Source organism: Panulirus ornatus, chromosome 45 (genome assembly GCF_036320965.1).
Source record: "Panulirus ornatus isolate Po-2019 chromosome 45, ASM3632096v1, whole genome shotgun sequence".
In the NCBI taxonomy this organism is placed as follows: domain Eukaryota; kingdom Metazoa; phylum Arthropoda; class Malacostraca; order Decapoda; family Palinuridae; genus Panulirus; species Panulirus ornatus.
Window position 1 is genome coordinate 5,002,868 of NC_092268.1, and position 16,544 is coordinate 5,019,411.

General features: G+C 39.7%; 1 protein-coding gene across 16 annotated transcripts in view; it reads left to right on the top strand.

Moving 5' to 3' along the window:
• The window catches only part of cher (filamin protein cher), a 223,044-nt gene extending 206,500 nt beyond the window's left edge, over positions 1–16,544 (top strand). For 7 of the 16 annotated variants that reach the window (XM_071688052.1, XM_071688055.1, XM_071688056.1 and 4 more), the window contains 7 exons: positions 6,118–6,311; positions 7,261–7,486; positions 8,016–8,218; positions 8,851–8,975; positions 9,324–9,424; positions 9,802–9,890; positions 15,231–16,544. In XM_071688052.1, coding sequence (XP_071544153.1) covers positions 6,118–6,311; positions 7,261–7,486; positions 8,016–8,218; positions 8,851–8,975; positions 9,324–9,424; positions 9,802–9,890; positions 15,231–15,326 — 1,034 coding nt within the window. In that variant the 3' untranslated portion in view covers positions 15,327–16,544. Of the gene's footprint in view, positions 1–6,117; positions 6,312–7,260; positions 7,487–8,015; positions 8,219–8,850; positions 8,976–9,323; positions 9,425–9,801; positions 9,891–10,513; positions 10,642–11,103; positions 11,233–15,230 lie in introns of all 16 variants that reach the window. The other 9 variants (XM_071688054.1, XM_071688044.1, XM_071688047.1 and 6 more) reach the window with 3 other exon arrangements.

The window sequence follows — 16,544 nt, forward strand, 5'->3', positions numbered from 1 at the left end:
TTTTTTTTAAATGCCTGAAGTGAATAGTGAAGATGAGGGAGGGAGGAGAGAGAGAGATAGTGTTTTCAATCCTTGTTTAATTAACGTTAGTTGTGGATACAACACTGACAGAGACGAGCATTCTAGCTATGGGGTTGTAGTTGTTGTTGTTGTTGTTGTTGTTGTTGTTGTTGTTGTAAGGTTTTTGTGGGCATGTTGGAAGTGGTGGTTGTAGGGTGGGGTGGGTGGGGTGGGGTGTGTAGAGGGATATGTGGGGGGCGGGGGGGGTAATAATAATGTGGGCGTGGGGCCAAAAACCAACGGGGGTTGGGGGAAGGGACGCCCACGCCCACGCCACCGCCCACACAGGTGGTTCAAAGATAGTCCTATGACCGTCCATGCCAGATGGTCGAGCTAGGGGGGGGGGGGGACGTTGGCGTGTTGGTGTCTCCTCCTCTTAACCCACTGGGGTCGAATCCCGGATGCGTGAGGTCGGGTGGGGGTAGGGGGGACACACTGCGTACGCGGGGCCTCTCGTAACGCAGGGGACGCACTGCGTACGCATGCTTCTCGTAACGCGTGACGCAGGGGACACACTGCGTACGCATGCCTCGCGTAACGCAAGGGACGCACTTGCGTACGCATGAATCTCGTGACGCAGGGGACGCACTTGCGTACGCATGCATCTCGTAACGCGTGACGCAGCGAACGCACTTGCGTACGCATGCTTCTCGTGACGCAGGGGACGCACTTGCGTACGCATGCACCTCGTGACGCAGGGGACGCACTTGCGTACGCATGCATCTCGTAACGCGTGACGCAGCGGACGCACTTGCGTACGCATGCTTCTCGTGACGCAGGGGACGCACTTGCGTACGCATGCCTCCTTTTGTGATGCGGAAAAACACCTGCTTTTGTTTGCGCTTGGGGATGGGAGGGGGGGGGGAGGGAGGGAACACTGCCCCCCTCTCCCCCCCCTTTAACATTACCAGGCCATTAAAGTGTTGGATTGTGAGGTATGTGGTGGGTTATTATTTTTAAAGCGTAGCGAGGGACTTGAGGCTCATCCTAAATTCTTAATGTAGATGCCAAGTTTTGGGACGCTTAAATATATACGGGTTGTGTTTGAGGAGCGGTTAAATACGGGTTGTGTTGAGAAGCAGCATAAATACGGCTTGTGTTGAGGAGCGGTTTAAATACGGCTTGTGTTGAAGAAGGATAAATACGGCTTGTGTTGAGAAGGCTCAATACGGCTTGTGTTGAGAAGGATAAATACGGCTTGTGTTGAGAAGGCTAAATACGGCTTGTGTTGAGAAGGCTAAATACGGCTTGTGTTGAGAAGGCTAAATACGGCTTGTGTTGAGAAGGATAAATACGGCTTGTGTTGAGAAGGATAAATACGGCTTGTGTTGAGAAGGCTAAATACGGCTTGTGTTGAGAAGGCTAAATACGGCTTGTGTTGAGAAGGCTAAATACGGCTTGTGTTGAGAAGGCTAAATACGGCTTGTGTTGAGAAGGAGCATATATATATATATATTGTAGCCTAACTTGATTCATATGAATGTTATAGTTTAGATTATTACCGTTTTCAGTGCAGGTAAGTTCGAACTTCAGACAATATTTTGAACTTTGGTTTTCAAAGTTCCGACTTGGGTTGTTGCGTTAGAATTAATAATGTAATGGCTTCGTCAATAAGATATGGTTCCTGGGCAGACATTACATGTTCGTGGACGAGGTTATGATAGCGGAATTCTGTGTTATAATATAGCAAGGAACATAGCAGACATTTTCCCCGGATATCCTTCGATAAAGTATGTTTTCACACGATCGTGTTACGGTTGTCACAACCCACAAGCCGACAGTTAACAACTGCCCAGAGGTTATTATTATTGTTATATTACTGTGCAGGAGTGACAGTGTGTATATCTATATATAGTGAGTGGGTCAGGTAGGTGTGTGTTGGCTGGCGAAGAAGGAGGGAAAGAGATATATTGGTACGGCGCCTTTATAACCGGGTTTCCCAAGAGTTATGAGTTGTGAGTTGTAAGCCTTCCTTCCATAACCGGGTTTTCCAAGACATGAGTTGTGAGTTGTGAGCCTCCCCTTCCATAACCGGGTTTTCCAAGAGTTATGTGTTATGAGTTGTAAGCCTTCCCTCCATAACCGGTTTTTCCAAGAGTTATGAGTTGTGAGTTGTAAGCCTCCCCCTCCATAACCGGTTTTTTCAAGAGTTATGAGTTATGAGTTGTAAGCCTCCCCTTCCATAACCGGGTTTTCCAAGAGTTTTGAGTTGTGAGTTGTGAGCCTCCCCCTCCATAACCGGTTTTTCCAAGACTTATGAGTTGAGTTGTGAGCCTCCCCCTCCATAACCGGTTTTTCCAAGAGTTATGAGTTGTGAGTTGTAAGCCTCCCCCTCCATAACCGGGTTTTCCAAGACTTATGAGTTATGAGTTGTAAACCACCCCCTCCATAACCGGTTGTTTTCGAGAGTTGTGAATTGAGTTGTTAGGGTACATGTGTTTATCGGTTTCGTTTGTGTAGCTAGGTTTTGCGTCACTTACCGGAGTTGTGACTTGTTATAACATAGAGGTTTACGTTAATCTTCTATTATCTTTCCATATCCAAGTATAACATGTATTAATAAAGTTGGGTTAGGTTAGAGGCGTTTGAGGAGCAGAGAAATGTATTGATAAAGACCCATGGTTTATTTGTTTTTTTGGTGGTTGTGGTTGTTAAGTTATCAGTGATTGGCAGTGATGTGGTGTTATCTGTGATTAGTAATGCGGATTAGGGGGGCATGGATTACTTAGAGGATTAGGAAAGTGGTTTGTGGTGTGGATTGGAGGTGAGGGTTTGTGGTGTGGATTGGGGGATAGGGTTTGTGGTGTGGATTGGAGGTGGAAGGGTTCGATGATGATGATGTAGGAGTGTAAATTTAGGTGCGCTAATGTAGAAAACGGTGTGTGTGGTATGGTCGGGGACCACCGCTGTAGTTAAGGCACAGCGAATCCATTTTTGGGGAACAGAAAACGTGTTATGGGGAAGAGAAAACGTGGGATCTTTGTCTTTGTCGTAGGTTGTAGATGGGAAGATGATGATGTAGACCTTATAGAAAATGGGGGAAGTGTCTAAAGTACTTGGTTGTGATACTAGGTTAACAACCCTTAGTCTATTAGAATTAGGGCGAAATAGGGGAAGGGGGGGGGGGGCATGGTAGAGCTCCCCCTTTTTCAGGTAAATTTCAGGGTGGGGTGGATGGGTGGGTCGGGGTGGGTTTAGGGTGGGTGTGTGCGTGGGTTGTGAGTGAGGGGAGGAGCCAGTGAGAAGAGAGCTGGAGTAGTTACTGTGCCAAGTGGGCGCGCGCAGGTTGGCTGTGGGGGTTGCGCGCACCGTGAGGGTAGCCAGCTTTCTCCTCTATCATTGCTGCCGACGCTGGCTGGCTCCGTCATCGTTAACGCCTGCGTGGCTGAACCACCGCGTGGAGATGGTTATCTCGTGATTAGCCAATAAGGAGACATGATGGTGGGCTGTTTCGTGGGTTTGGGTGCATGTTGACCCACCCCAGCGACCCATTGACGCCCGGTTCGAACCCCCGGATGTCGCGTTTCGCAAAGAAAAGCTCAAATCACCGCCTTGTTTGGTCTGTTTGCTTTGATGTAGCAAACAGTGGCTTGTGCGAGGGAGACGGTGCAACCAGTTCTGTGTGTGTGTGTGTGTGTGGCAGACAGTGTCGTGTGCTGGGAGCGTCGTGTTTACCACTTTGAAAAAAAAAAAGAGGTCAAAAGATTTTTATTCCAGTGAATCGTGAGTGTGCGCGGGAGTGGATGTGATCCAAATTGCCAGGAAGAAAACGGTGGTGGGGGTTGCCCTCCGCCCAGGGGCCTAGAAAGGAAGTGATAGAGGGGGGTGGTTTAAACAGTGCCATTTTCTGTGAGGCAGGTGAATGGAAAATCAGTGTAAACAAGGAAGGTAAAAAGAAGTATCAAGGACGTACAGTTGGCGCATCTTGGCGCCAATAGTCTTCCCCCCCACCATACAAACCCCCCCCCCACTCAAACACTACCCCCCCTCTTCTCCCCCCCCCCCTCACCTCAAGCCACCAACCCACGCCCCCCTCTCGTTTGGACTCGTACCCATGGCGAACGAGGCAGTCGGTCGTGCAACATGACCCAGTGTTCAGAGATCAGACCTCAAGATAAACAGGTACTTCAAGATTGATAAAGAAAAATAAATAAATAACGGAGTATATACGTTAATTTTTAAGATAAACAAGTGTTTCATGATTGAAAAAAATAAATAACGGATTATATACGTGAATTTTTAAGATAAACAAGTGTTGCAAGATTGATAAGATAATAAATCAAGGATCATATACGTGAATTTTTAAGATAAACAAGTGTTGCAAGACTGATAAGATAATAAATCGCTGGTTATATACGTGAATTTTCAAGATAAACAAGTGTTTCAAGATTGAAGAACATTTTCATGGATAATATACGTTAATTTGGTTTTAGTTTTGCGTCTTACAGTACCCGTGTGTGTGTGTGTGTGTGTGTGTGTGTCTGTGTACGTGTGTGTGTGTGTGTCTGCCTGTGTGTGTGTGTGTCTGTGTGTACGTGTGTGTGTGTGTGTGTGTGTGTGTAATGACCAGTTCTGGAATGTTCAGGGCGACGAGCTAGCAATGGTACGGTGTAGATTGTGGTGGTGTGAGTCCATACCGCTGTGCGGGCCACGCCCAGGTCCTTCCACGCCCATCTGGGCGGGAGGTTGTGTAGCCCACGCCCGCACGTACCCCCCCACACGCCCACCTGGGACCAGCCACCCGCCCACTGGGAATGGAAGCTAAGGATTCATTAATTACCCCACGAAACTTGGAGAGGAAAGAGGAAGTGTGTTAGGCCAGGGTAAGAGTGGCCATAGGGTCGTTAGGGGGAAGAGAGCGCCCATCACCGTCGCCCCTTCCTCTCCCTCCCCATCACCGCCGCCCCTTCCTCTCCCTCCCCATCACCGCCGCCCCTTCCTCTCCCTCCCCATCACCGTCCGCCCCTTCCTCTCCCTCCCCATCACCGTCGCCATGGCGGACGATTCGCCCAGATATAAAACCTTCTGCTCGTACACCGTGGGCGGAGGCTCCGTCAGCTCCCACCCCGAGCCCGGGGCTCAGCGACCACGCATGGCCCCTACCTCACGCCCTTACCCGCCCACGCACGCCCACCATCACGCCCCCACACAACGCCAGCAGTTGCCTTCTCCTAACTATCGACCAAACAACCACCAGCGTCAACACCCAGCTGATCTCGAGGATCAAGGTGTGATCTGTGTACACAGCTTCGTCTCTTGGTTGTATATCAACTGTTATGTTTCTCTCTTGTGTCTCCCCTGATGATGATGTGATTATGACACGAAAGTGCACTTGGCAACTTATCCTGTTTCATTTTCTCCCGTGGACTCGAAGGAATATATATATATATATATATATATATATATATATATATATATATATATATATATATATATATATATATATATTCTGTTGACATCTTTACACTGGGTTAAAAACTTGAAAGGTTGTGATCAGGTAACCCACATTGTCCTTGGCTTTCATGTTTACGTGTTTATGTTTGGCAGTAATTAAAGAATGGGTCACACTAACCCCTCACAAGTGTGTGTGGGTTAAGGAAGAATCGTGTTGACCTCTCGTATATCAGAATGACTGAAGGGTCATTCCAGGGTCATTACTTAGTTGGGTGATTGGGTGGGCATTCAGTAACTAGCCTTTCATGGTATATTGTAAGTCTTAATAAATGCAAGGGTTCGCTTACATTCATTCTCCTCCTTGATGATTAAGGACAAAGTAGAGAATGTGAACGAAAGTCAAGTATTTTTCAGGCATCATTAAATGCTTGAGAAATGACCAGAGTTTGTTCACATTGAAAGTGATGGGGAATGTCTGGTGTTCAAGTTCAGTGTGTTGAACACTTACTTTGGACTACTCACTGTGGAAACAGTTGGGAAACCTGCTGAAACTAAGCATATATACCTAGTTATTTGGTCAGTGACATGTTAATTAACTGATTATTTTTCCCCAAAGGTAAGGTTATCATATTACTATACTAATGTTGGTTTTTATATCCTCAGGTGAATACCGTGTGGGTATTAAGTTCAATGATAAGCACATCCCTGACTCTCCTTACAAAGTTTACATCACTCCGTCCATGGGTGAGGCTCGCAAAGTTGAAATGGCACAATTCCCTGAACAGGGTTCCATGCCTAACAAACCCCAGTCCCTCCTTGTAAGCAAGAATGGCGCACAAGGACATTTGGATTGTAAGGTGAGACAAATTCATCTGATTTTATCTTTATACACCAGTGTCACTACTGCTTGCTTTCTCGTAAGACTTTAGAGGATTTGTTCATTTCAGTCATAGGTTCAAAGTCTCTGGCTTCTCTGACCTGAAGAAAAATGGATTTTATCTGTGTAATGCTTTGGTTAAGACATCTTGGTACTTTTTGTTCATTATTGTTATTGAAAACTTTGAGACAGTCAACTTGCTGTAATGAGGGTTGAAGTACCTGACCAAATTTCTTTTGGCTTGACATGATGGTTACTAGATTATTTTAGTTTTTGAACAAGTTTTGAATTTGTAATTCGAATGCCTGCTGCATATAAGAGAGAATGATGAATGGTAATTTTCTTTATATTTTAGAATTGGTTAGTTGGGATGATTTCTTCTGGTATTTTATTGATATGTTAAATACTTTCTGATGGTAGCACTCTCTCTCTCTCTCTCTCTCTCTCTCTCTCTCTCTCTCTCTCTCTCTCTCTCTCTCTCTCTCTCTCTCTCTCTCACTCTCTCTCTCTCTCTCTCTCTCTCTCTCTCTCTCTCTCTCTCTCTCTTCTTACCCAGTTAGCAGTCTTTCAGGCAAACCATAACTCTACCCTAGTGATAAGATTGTTGTTTTCTCTTGTGATATTATACATTCTTGTTTCCCATGTCTGTTTTTCTCTTTTGTTTTTCACCTTTTTATCATCTTATAACTTTGTACGATGATCTTGTATGCAGTTTCTTTTTGTGCACACTATGATTTGAGCAGCTTTTGTGGTAATTGGATCAATGAGCAGATGTACAAGTAAATTTACTATACTGCTTTGGAGTAAATATTTTTCCTTTGAGCTTAAAGCAGAAATTATCATAAATTCTGCAAACATACAGACAAAAGGGGCTGAATGTACAGTTTCCACATTTGCACTGATTTTTTGTAATGTTTTTCTTTCTCCAGTTTGTGGCTCCTTCAGGCCAAGAGGAGGATTGTTTCACTGACCTGCTAGACAACGATACTTACAGTGTCCGCTTTGTGCCAAAGGAGATTGGTATCCACTATATCCATATTAAGTTCAATGGTATCCACATACCTGGTTCACCATTCAGACTTCGCATTGGCACAGATGAGGCTGACCCAGCAGCAGTCTCTGCCTCTGGTAAAGGGCTGGAAACTGCAGTTTCCGGTAAGTCGCACCCTGATAAGATGTCTCTATATACTTGATGGTTAGTTGTACAGGACAAATTGATGGGGCTCCTGAGTTGGGATTTAACTTAAAATCCTTTAGTTACACTTGAGATATTTTTTTTCCTCCTTTCCCTTTTCTTCATCTTATATAAAGGGAACACCTTTTCAAAATTTAGGTCTTGTGATAAGCATATTATTTCATAAATGTTCCATATGACAATTTTTCCTTATTTTTTTTGTTTTGTTTTGATAGCAGATTGGAGGGAGATATTTGCTTTGAATGTGATAAGCTTATTAGTTGATGTAATTGAAGATCTGGAGATATACACATGGAGAGAAAAATTGGGCTTGGTTACTGACATCAGGGAGTTCATGTATGTAGGCAGATTTGTTTAAGAAACATATTACTCGTGAAGAGTTTGTAGCTTTTTTTGTTTAAAAAGTTAGTGTAAACCAGGTTTCATAGACACTGCAATTCTGTGTTATGTTTAGGGAACTTTGTAGTTACCAGAGTATTTTCTTCACAGGTCAGAAAACAGATTTCATCGTTGACACTTGCAATGCTGGTGCGGGCACATTAGCAGTGACTGTAGATGGTCCGTCCAAGGTGTCTATGGATTGTACAGAGGTTGAGGAAGGATACAAAGTCCGCTATACTCCTCTTGTACCCGGAGATTATTACATTGCAGTCAAATACAACGGTTATCACATAGCTGGATCACCATGGAAGGTAATATGCTCATCAAAAAATGTGCTTCTAATATAATTTCATGAACTGACATTACTTGTGGAAGTATAGGGTGTTTCTGGATTTTGTCTGTCTGTCATTTGTCTGTCTGTTGTTCTATGGAAATCTTGGGAGTAGAGGATGAATTGCGTGCATATTTTAGTTACTGACAAAAGGCAACATTTTTTTTCTGTTAAATCCTCTGACTTGTTTAGTGTTGTGAATGTTGTGCCGTAGGTGTCGGTCCTTGGTCCAGTTCTTTCATAATATGCATTAATGCTGTAGAATTGGATCTTGTATTCAAGATCTACAGAATTAGGAGGCAGGAATTTTTGGAACTGTTAAGCAGTGGTAAAAATCTGTCTTCTGTCTATATGATTGTCTATGTGTGAAGTAAGTATATGTAGTCAATAGGCAAACAAAAGCAAGAAGAAGAATGAGGGAATTGATGTAAAGGTCTTAACTGTTATGACCTGTGGAGATGTAAGTCTTAAGAAAAGTATATTCATAGGTTAACTGCATTGTAGTAAGAGATATGTAGGATTCAGGAGAGTAAAACTTTATTTTTGTGTTAAGATCTAGAGTAGTATCAACCTGTCTCACAGGAAACTAGATACATCATTGATTGATTACAGGTAAAATGTACTGGTGAAGCACATGCGGAGAAGGGAACTGTCCAGGAGTCTTCATCTGTTGTGGTGGAGACTGTAGAAAAGACCAAATCAGGTGAAAAGGCTCATCAAGGAACTATAATCCCTCGGTAAGACCCACTACTGTTCTTGGTCTGAGTAATTCGGTTGATTTTTATTTTATACACCTGTTACTCATGTTAGTTTTGTCAACCAATAATCTTATCGTTGTATGATGTAGCATTGATATGAGTAGTTGCACAAGATTACCTGTGTTGTTACATGGATGGTTTCAGGTTTAGATCATACTGATAAAAGCAGAATGTTATTTTTGCCATATATGGAAATTCCCTATGGTAACGTCCTTCCTTGTATATCCTAAAGATTTGCATATCCAGTCTCATTTATCAATTCACATCCTAAAGAATATTACATGAAGTATGGCAACAAGAAACTTGTTCAAACAATCTTCTTTGCAGGTTTCATTCTGATGCATCAAAGGTTACAAGCAAGGGCCTAGGATTGAAAAAGGCTCACATCAACCGTCAGAACAATTTCACCGTCAATGCCTCTACTGCTGGTTGGTATAATACCTTCAGTTTTACTTTAAACTTTGTTTTGTATGGGAAAACCACAATATTAATTTTTGCTTAGAAAAGGTAAAAGTGCTGATGCTATCATTTATCCTTAATTCTTTGGATATGGTGAAGATTTTGATCCCTTTTCAGGAATGCCATGTCACATAGTATTCATAGTTATTTTCCGTAAGCCATTGTTTGGTGAAATTTGATAAGGAATGACACTCGAGAGAAAATATTTTAACCATTTTTGATGTGTGACTTGTATTGACTTTTTCAAGAAAAGGATATGAATGAGTAAACAGCTTTCTCCACACAGGAGAAAGGTTATGTATTTGTAGAATGCATTTTATTTTTCATAATTGCTCTCTCATTTCAGGTAACAACATTCTATATGTTGGTGTGTATGGACCTAAGGCTCCATGTGAAGAGGTTTATATTAAGCATATTGGACATAACAACTACCAGGTAAGACAAAGCAGGGATTTTCAAAATATTAGAAATTAGTTATATTTTTTGCTGATTAATGAGCTTAAGGAATATGAGAAATTTACCAAATGGCTCTGCCCACTGCTCATTTTATTAAGATGTTTAGAATTTTATAATAGAAAAGCTGTGAATTAACTGCTTTTAGAAAGAATACTAATTATGAATACATAAAAAGTTTTAGCGACATCAGCTTGGTTTCTCAACAGTATGATTTTGGAAACTGGTGAAAGAAGAAATTAAAAGCCAGTTCATCTTGTGTATTTTTGAAAATTGTAAGAATGGTTTTTCTACAGGGCACCCAGTGTCTTTTAAGAGTCGACTGCTGATTACTGTTATGTAATATATGTATTTTGTAAAAGTGATTTCTTAGGATCATACATTTTCAGGTAATTCTGCTTATGATTTATCATAAATTTTCCCTCCCCTAGGGACTGGAGCCAAGTAAAAGGTAAAAGAAGTGGTTCTGATATGACCTCATTACTCTGTAGAATCTACATATTATATTACTTCAGGGCATTTATTTTCCTGATTTATATTTTTGTGTAGTTGAACATGAGAACAGTTTAAGAAAACCAATCTTCATCACTATCTTCCAAATGCAGGTCAGTTACAAGATCAAAGATCGTGGGGACCACCTCTTATTGGTCATGTGGGGGGAGCAGCACATTCCAGGCTCTCCATTTGTGGTCAATATGTTCTAGTACTGCCCCCAAAGAATCTCAGTATAGTCGTATGTTATAACTTTATTGTATCCCTTTGCCTGGTCTGGATATAATCCACTCCCTTATGATATGATTACTGAAGTCTATTTTTTGATCCTGATTGATCCATCTCCCAAAAGAATCATTAAAAGTGTTATATTTGTAATTTTTCCCTTATCCTGGTTTGATATGATCCTACCCTTGAGATATTGCAGACTTGGAAAGTTTGTTTCTTTGTAGATCCTTTTCACCTCAAAACACCTAATTGGAAATGTTGTATTTGGAGTTTTCACCTTGCCTGGTCTGACACCCTCCCTGTTCCTCCAGAGATATGATGGTTGTTTACACTTCATACTTGTGTCCCCTGATTTTATTGATAACTGACATATTTTGATTTTTCTGTTCTTTGATCGACTACCACTGTTTCCAGATCTTTCCAGTGTAATTTGACAGTGGTGTTATGACACTAGAATATTTTTCTCCAAATCCAGGTCAGTTACAAGGTTCACGACAGAGGAGATTACATCCTCATAGTCAAATGGGGAGACGACCACATTCCCGGCTCTCCTTTCTGCATCAACGTATAAGATAATCCCCTCAAAGATAAACCAGAGTGATAGGTGTGCGATGTCTATATTATTGTTATGGATTGCATTCTTCCTAAACTTCCCCTGCCCCTCCCCACTCCTCCCATTTGTGGGTTGTCCTTGGAATGTATATGTGTAGTTTGTGTTGTTTGGTTTGATTTGATTTTACAGCACGTTCCAGAACCAAGTTTTGTTGTATATTTAAAGCATAGTGTGACAAGAGGTGATAATATGTTTTAAGCAGAGATGTTTCATTCAGCATGAAGTCAAGAAACTTTGCAAAAAAAAAGATTTTGCCTTATTCAGTTTAGAGACCATTTAATTATTTTTCATTGAATGAAAAATTTGTGAAGCTGCGTTTTGTTTGCAGATTTATAATCCTGAGGGCACTGTGTCTAAAATTACATAGAATATCCATACTGCTGTGTATTTTGTAAGGTGACTGAAAAGGGGAGTTTTAGGTTCCTCAGTCTCCTTAGATGCCATTTCTGTATTTGTCTGCAACCACCTACTACAGTCATGTTCAGTTGGTAAGGAGAGTGCAGTGTCAGATGATTAAATTAAGGCATCAAGAACAGACTTAATATAGTACACATAAGTAGAAAGGGAAACAGTAGGAAATTTGTGAAATTAGGCTTTTGAGAGAACAGATTGGGTTTTGAATGGTGTGAGATGTGTAGGACCATTGAATGGTATTAGTAAAATTGTGTGGCTGCTAACTGAAGATAGTGTATCGGTAAGCAACACAGTAAGCAGTCATTACGTATATATTAAGATTGATCCTGTGTAAAAGAAAAATGCATTACTAGTAGGGGAATATGAGAATTGGATGAGGAAATGTAAAAAAAAAAGTTATGCTGTTTAAAAAATCATAGAAGTGTATGACAAATAGAAATAGTCTTTGGATGTGTTCGTGCAATTTTTGTCATATAGTATCTAGAAGATGTCTTTATGCAGCCAGGTTTTTGTCCAGGAAATATTGTATACAGCATATGAGAGTCATAGTTAAAATTTGAGGAAACTTTCATGTTATATCAGAGCAACTTTATCATCAATTATGTTCAGTATTTTCCTGGATGGGGTAGTAATTGAAATTAGAGAAGATTAGCTAATATAGACAGAAAGATCAGGATCATAGAGAAATGGAGTTACAGTTGCTGATTTAGAATTATTTTCATGGTAAGAGTGGATGCAAGATGTTAAGTCTGAAAGTGTGAAGTAGGCGTGATGTCTGAATGGTGAAGAACTAAGAATAATAAATGACTGGATTTTTAAGAATGATATCTTTAAAAAGAATAAAAGCTATGGGAAAGCAGTAGAAAGCCTAAAGAAAAAAGTTATGGGAAGGGTGTAGAAAGCCTGGTGGTCCAAGGAAGGGGAGGCGAGGGTTGCCTCGAGAGCTCGTGTGAATGGCAAAATGTAAGTGTGATATGCATAAGAAGCCTTCATGAAGGTGCACTTATATCGCCTTTCTATCAGTTTGCAACTTGAGGTATTGAATTTAGTTCAGGTAAAGAATAAGAGCTAAAAGTATTGGGAACAACTGCATTGCCAAATATTTTGAAATTGATAGATTTTTTTCTTCTATTTTCACAAGATAGCATCAGAAGCAAACTAACAATGGCTATGTTTGCATACTCCCACTCTCTTGCTGTCATGTATGAAAGCCAAGCTCCACAGACTGGTATTAAAGAGATATGCTGTATTAAAAATCATTGGTTGTATGGTTGAAAGTATACAGAGATGATGAGGACATATACAACATAGTGTACCATATGTTTAATACATTTAAAGGCTATGTAGGATGAAATAGATAATATGAGAAAGGAAGAAATAGATCTTATAGGAAAGGGATGTCTATAAGAATTGGAGAGAAAGAAAATGGCCCATGTATCTCCTGCATGTTAATGGTGATTGTAGGATTGGGGGGTTGGAAGTCCTCGCCTCTCGTAAGACTTTCCAAAAGAAGAAACAGTTTGAGGAGCCAAGTGAAGATTTTTCCTCGAAGGCTCAGTCTTCTGCTGAAGATATTACCTCCCTTTCGAAGGAAATAGCTGTTAGTGTATGGAAGAAAGCAATGTCCTCCATAGTGAAGCGGTGGTAGCTGATAGGGACTAGATGAGTTCATATACAGAGCAACATTCTGTATACTTGGCAGTACCCAGTTGTTTGAATCTGTATTTGTACATTTTGAATACAGACTGCAGCTCTGTCTCATTTTGGTATACTACTGATTTGTAACCTTCTTGCTACTGTAAAGATAAGTTTCTTGCTTTCATGCTAGCACTCTTTTTTTAATTCAACAAATAGATATATTCTTGTCACACCGATGGCATGCCATATATGTATTATACCTGTACGACCTATGAATTTAGAAATTTGCAATATATTTGTTTTCATCGATACAGATGGCATTGTCAAACTGACACTATTTAGAATGACTGTAATATGAAACATCCTATTCAAGGTATTTTCCCATGAGTAGGACACTGTCAGAAAACATGAAAATGTCTGCAATACAGTATAGAAACTGGTTGTTGCAATTTTCAGTATGTACAGAGTTTGATTTTGAATGTCTCTTAATCTGATCTGTGGGATCGAATTCTGATTTGTAAATTTGTGTCTTTGGAGTATGACAAAATAAGCATTGTAATTTCTGTTAAAGATATCCCAATGTAATTCTATCCCATAGTGAGATTCGTTTTCCTTGCATGTGGTACCTGGAAATAAGAGCAGATTGATTCCACTTCCTCTCCATTTAATATGCAAAAATTTCCACATAGAATTATATATGTTACGGCATGACGTATTTTCAATATAATTGCAAAAGAATGGTTTTCATGTAAGAGTCTGTCATTACTTTAGGTGAAGTACTGTTCGTCTCAGGTTCTATGCATTCTTTATATTCATAGACGTTCATTTATCTTTGAAGTGCAGTAAGACAACAGCTGTGTTACTGACAAAAACATGAGATTGAACACTTGAACTAGATATGAAGCCCCCATTCATCCACGCCTTGAGTAATTCTAGTCATTTTGATCACATAATCATGTGGGGTGATACCTTTGCTTTCAGTAGACTTGAGATGGGCATTTTCAATCATAGCCCTAGTATATATCTCCTGGAGTGTTTCTTTGTAGTTATCAGTGTTATAAAAAGTTTAAGATTTTGAAATTTTTTCTTTTTATTTAAACTTCGGAGAAAGACAGTCGATGGACAAAGCCGGTTATGCAACAGTTGCATAAAACTAATACAGACTGAAATATGATGTAGTTATAATAACCCATAACTTGTTTATGGTAGAAATTAATACTGAAACCTTTATGGACCAAATACACAAACTTAAGATATTCCTTGTTCATTGCTGGATGTTATTGTGCATTTTTCATGAAAGTGCCTACAGTAACCAGAAAGGTTAATGGGCCTGTGATGTATGGCCACTTTTTTTTTGTATTTTGGGGATGATAATTTTGATACCATGTATGCATTTGATAATTCCTTTTTACATGTGGCACTAAATTTCAATACATTGATACACGCAATTTCTTTATCATAAGTGTGTTGCACTGGAATTGGTGTTGAATTTTTTTCAAGGAATTCATATCTTGTAATTCCAAGTGATGTGCAGAAAGCTAATCATAAAAATTTTCCTTTTTTTGAAACTAAGAAGGTCTTCGCTCCTTTGAGCAGTATGTGGTGTCGTTTAAAGATTCTTGAAAAAACATAACGGTTCTGGAAAGTTTTAGATAGATTCTCTTGAGTATGATTGCATAATTGTTACATGTTTAGAATAGCTTTTATTTCTATGCAGTGTATATTTGTCATGCCCCTATTATATTTCCATGATGTAATATGCTGCACATACTTTTTTTTGTAGGAATTCTTTCTGAACCGCAGACTAGTTTTCTTTGCACCCTGTTACTTGTATTCCCACATGAAATAACGATTTGATTTAACCATTTGCATGAATTGTACATTAACCATTCTCTTTCTTAATTGACAGTTTTGTGATTCATTTTTTTCCTCCCCAGATTGGCTATGTTGTTCGAGACAAAGGCGATTACATCCTTATTGTCAAATGGGGTGATGACCACATTCCTGGATCGCCTTTCCATGTCATTGTATAAATAAGAAAAAGCTAAGAGGGATTATTTGTGTAATAGGATGTATAAAGACAGGTGGCTCAAAACATGGATTTCTGAAATAGAATCTCGGTTACATATTTATTATGAATAACATGAACAATACAAGTGAATGAACAGCAGTTGTTGATAATTTTGTTAACTTATTTGCCTTTAAATGTTCTCCAAGTTGACAAATCATTGTTAATTGATATACTGCTAATATTTATTTATGTAACTTTTCAGTTTTTATAGTGATACAAGTGACTGGAGTAATCCTAATTTACTCGGTTTACAAAAATTTACATAGCATTTATTGTGAATCCAAACGTATAATATTTAAATGACACCTGTATGCCTCACACTCTGTTCTTATCGATGATACGAATGATACACCCACACACAGACATATATGTTATATATACATATATTTGAGTATATTATTTGCTTTGTCAGCAACAAAGCAAATAATTTGAGTATACTATATGTATATGTTTATGTATATGTTCACAATCTCCCATTAAAAGTCCATAGATCCTGTTTTGTCTTAAGTATATATGGTGCTCCTGTTATGTTAAGGCTTTGGCTTATAATCTATTACGTGCTCATGAATAGTTATGCCTAACCATTGGAGAAGTCTATTATTGTTCCTGTTGACTTGTTGAAATTATAATGAATATTATGTAGTTAATTTTCTTAAATTATTATAGGTACTTAAATTTGCTTTAATTTGCTATGCTATTGAAGGCTGGGATATAAAGAAAGCATGTCAAAAAATTATAAAGAATATGCATTGAGTTTACTGTTTTTATTTAGGTGTAAGAGTGGGAATCAGCAATTTCTCAATCCTTTTTTGTAAAATATATGTCATGCTTTGAATAAAGAGAGCTATTTCATTTTTTATTTCCTGCCAAGTTTTATTTCAAATGGTTAACCCAATTTGTTGCTGAGATTGCAAATTCTTAATGTTAAAATCAGTCACTGTAATATTTCTGCATGACTATAACTTGTAAGAACCTTGCATTCTCGGTGACACTGTGAATAGAAAATGAAGTGCCAATTTCACCTCTCACTGCAGTATAGGTTCTCTGTATGTTACAGGAACCCTGGGGTCAGATAAGTTGATTCACTCATTCTGTAAGCTTGGTATACAGACACTCGGCATAGGTTCATAACCCAGATGTTGAATATTTTCTGACGACAAATAAATGCTTAAATGGGTCA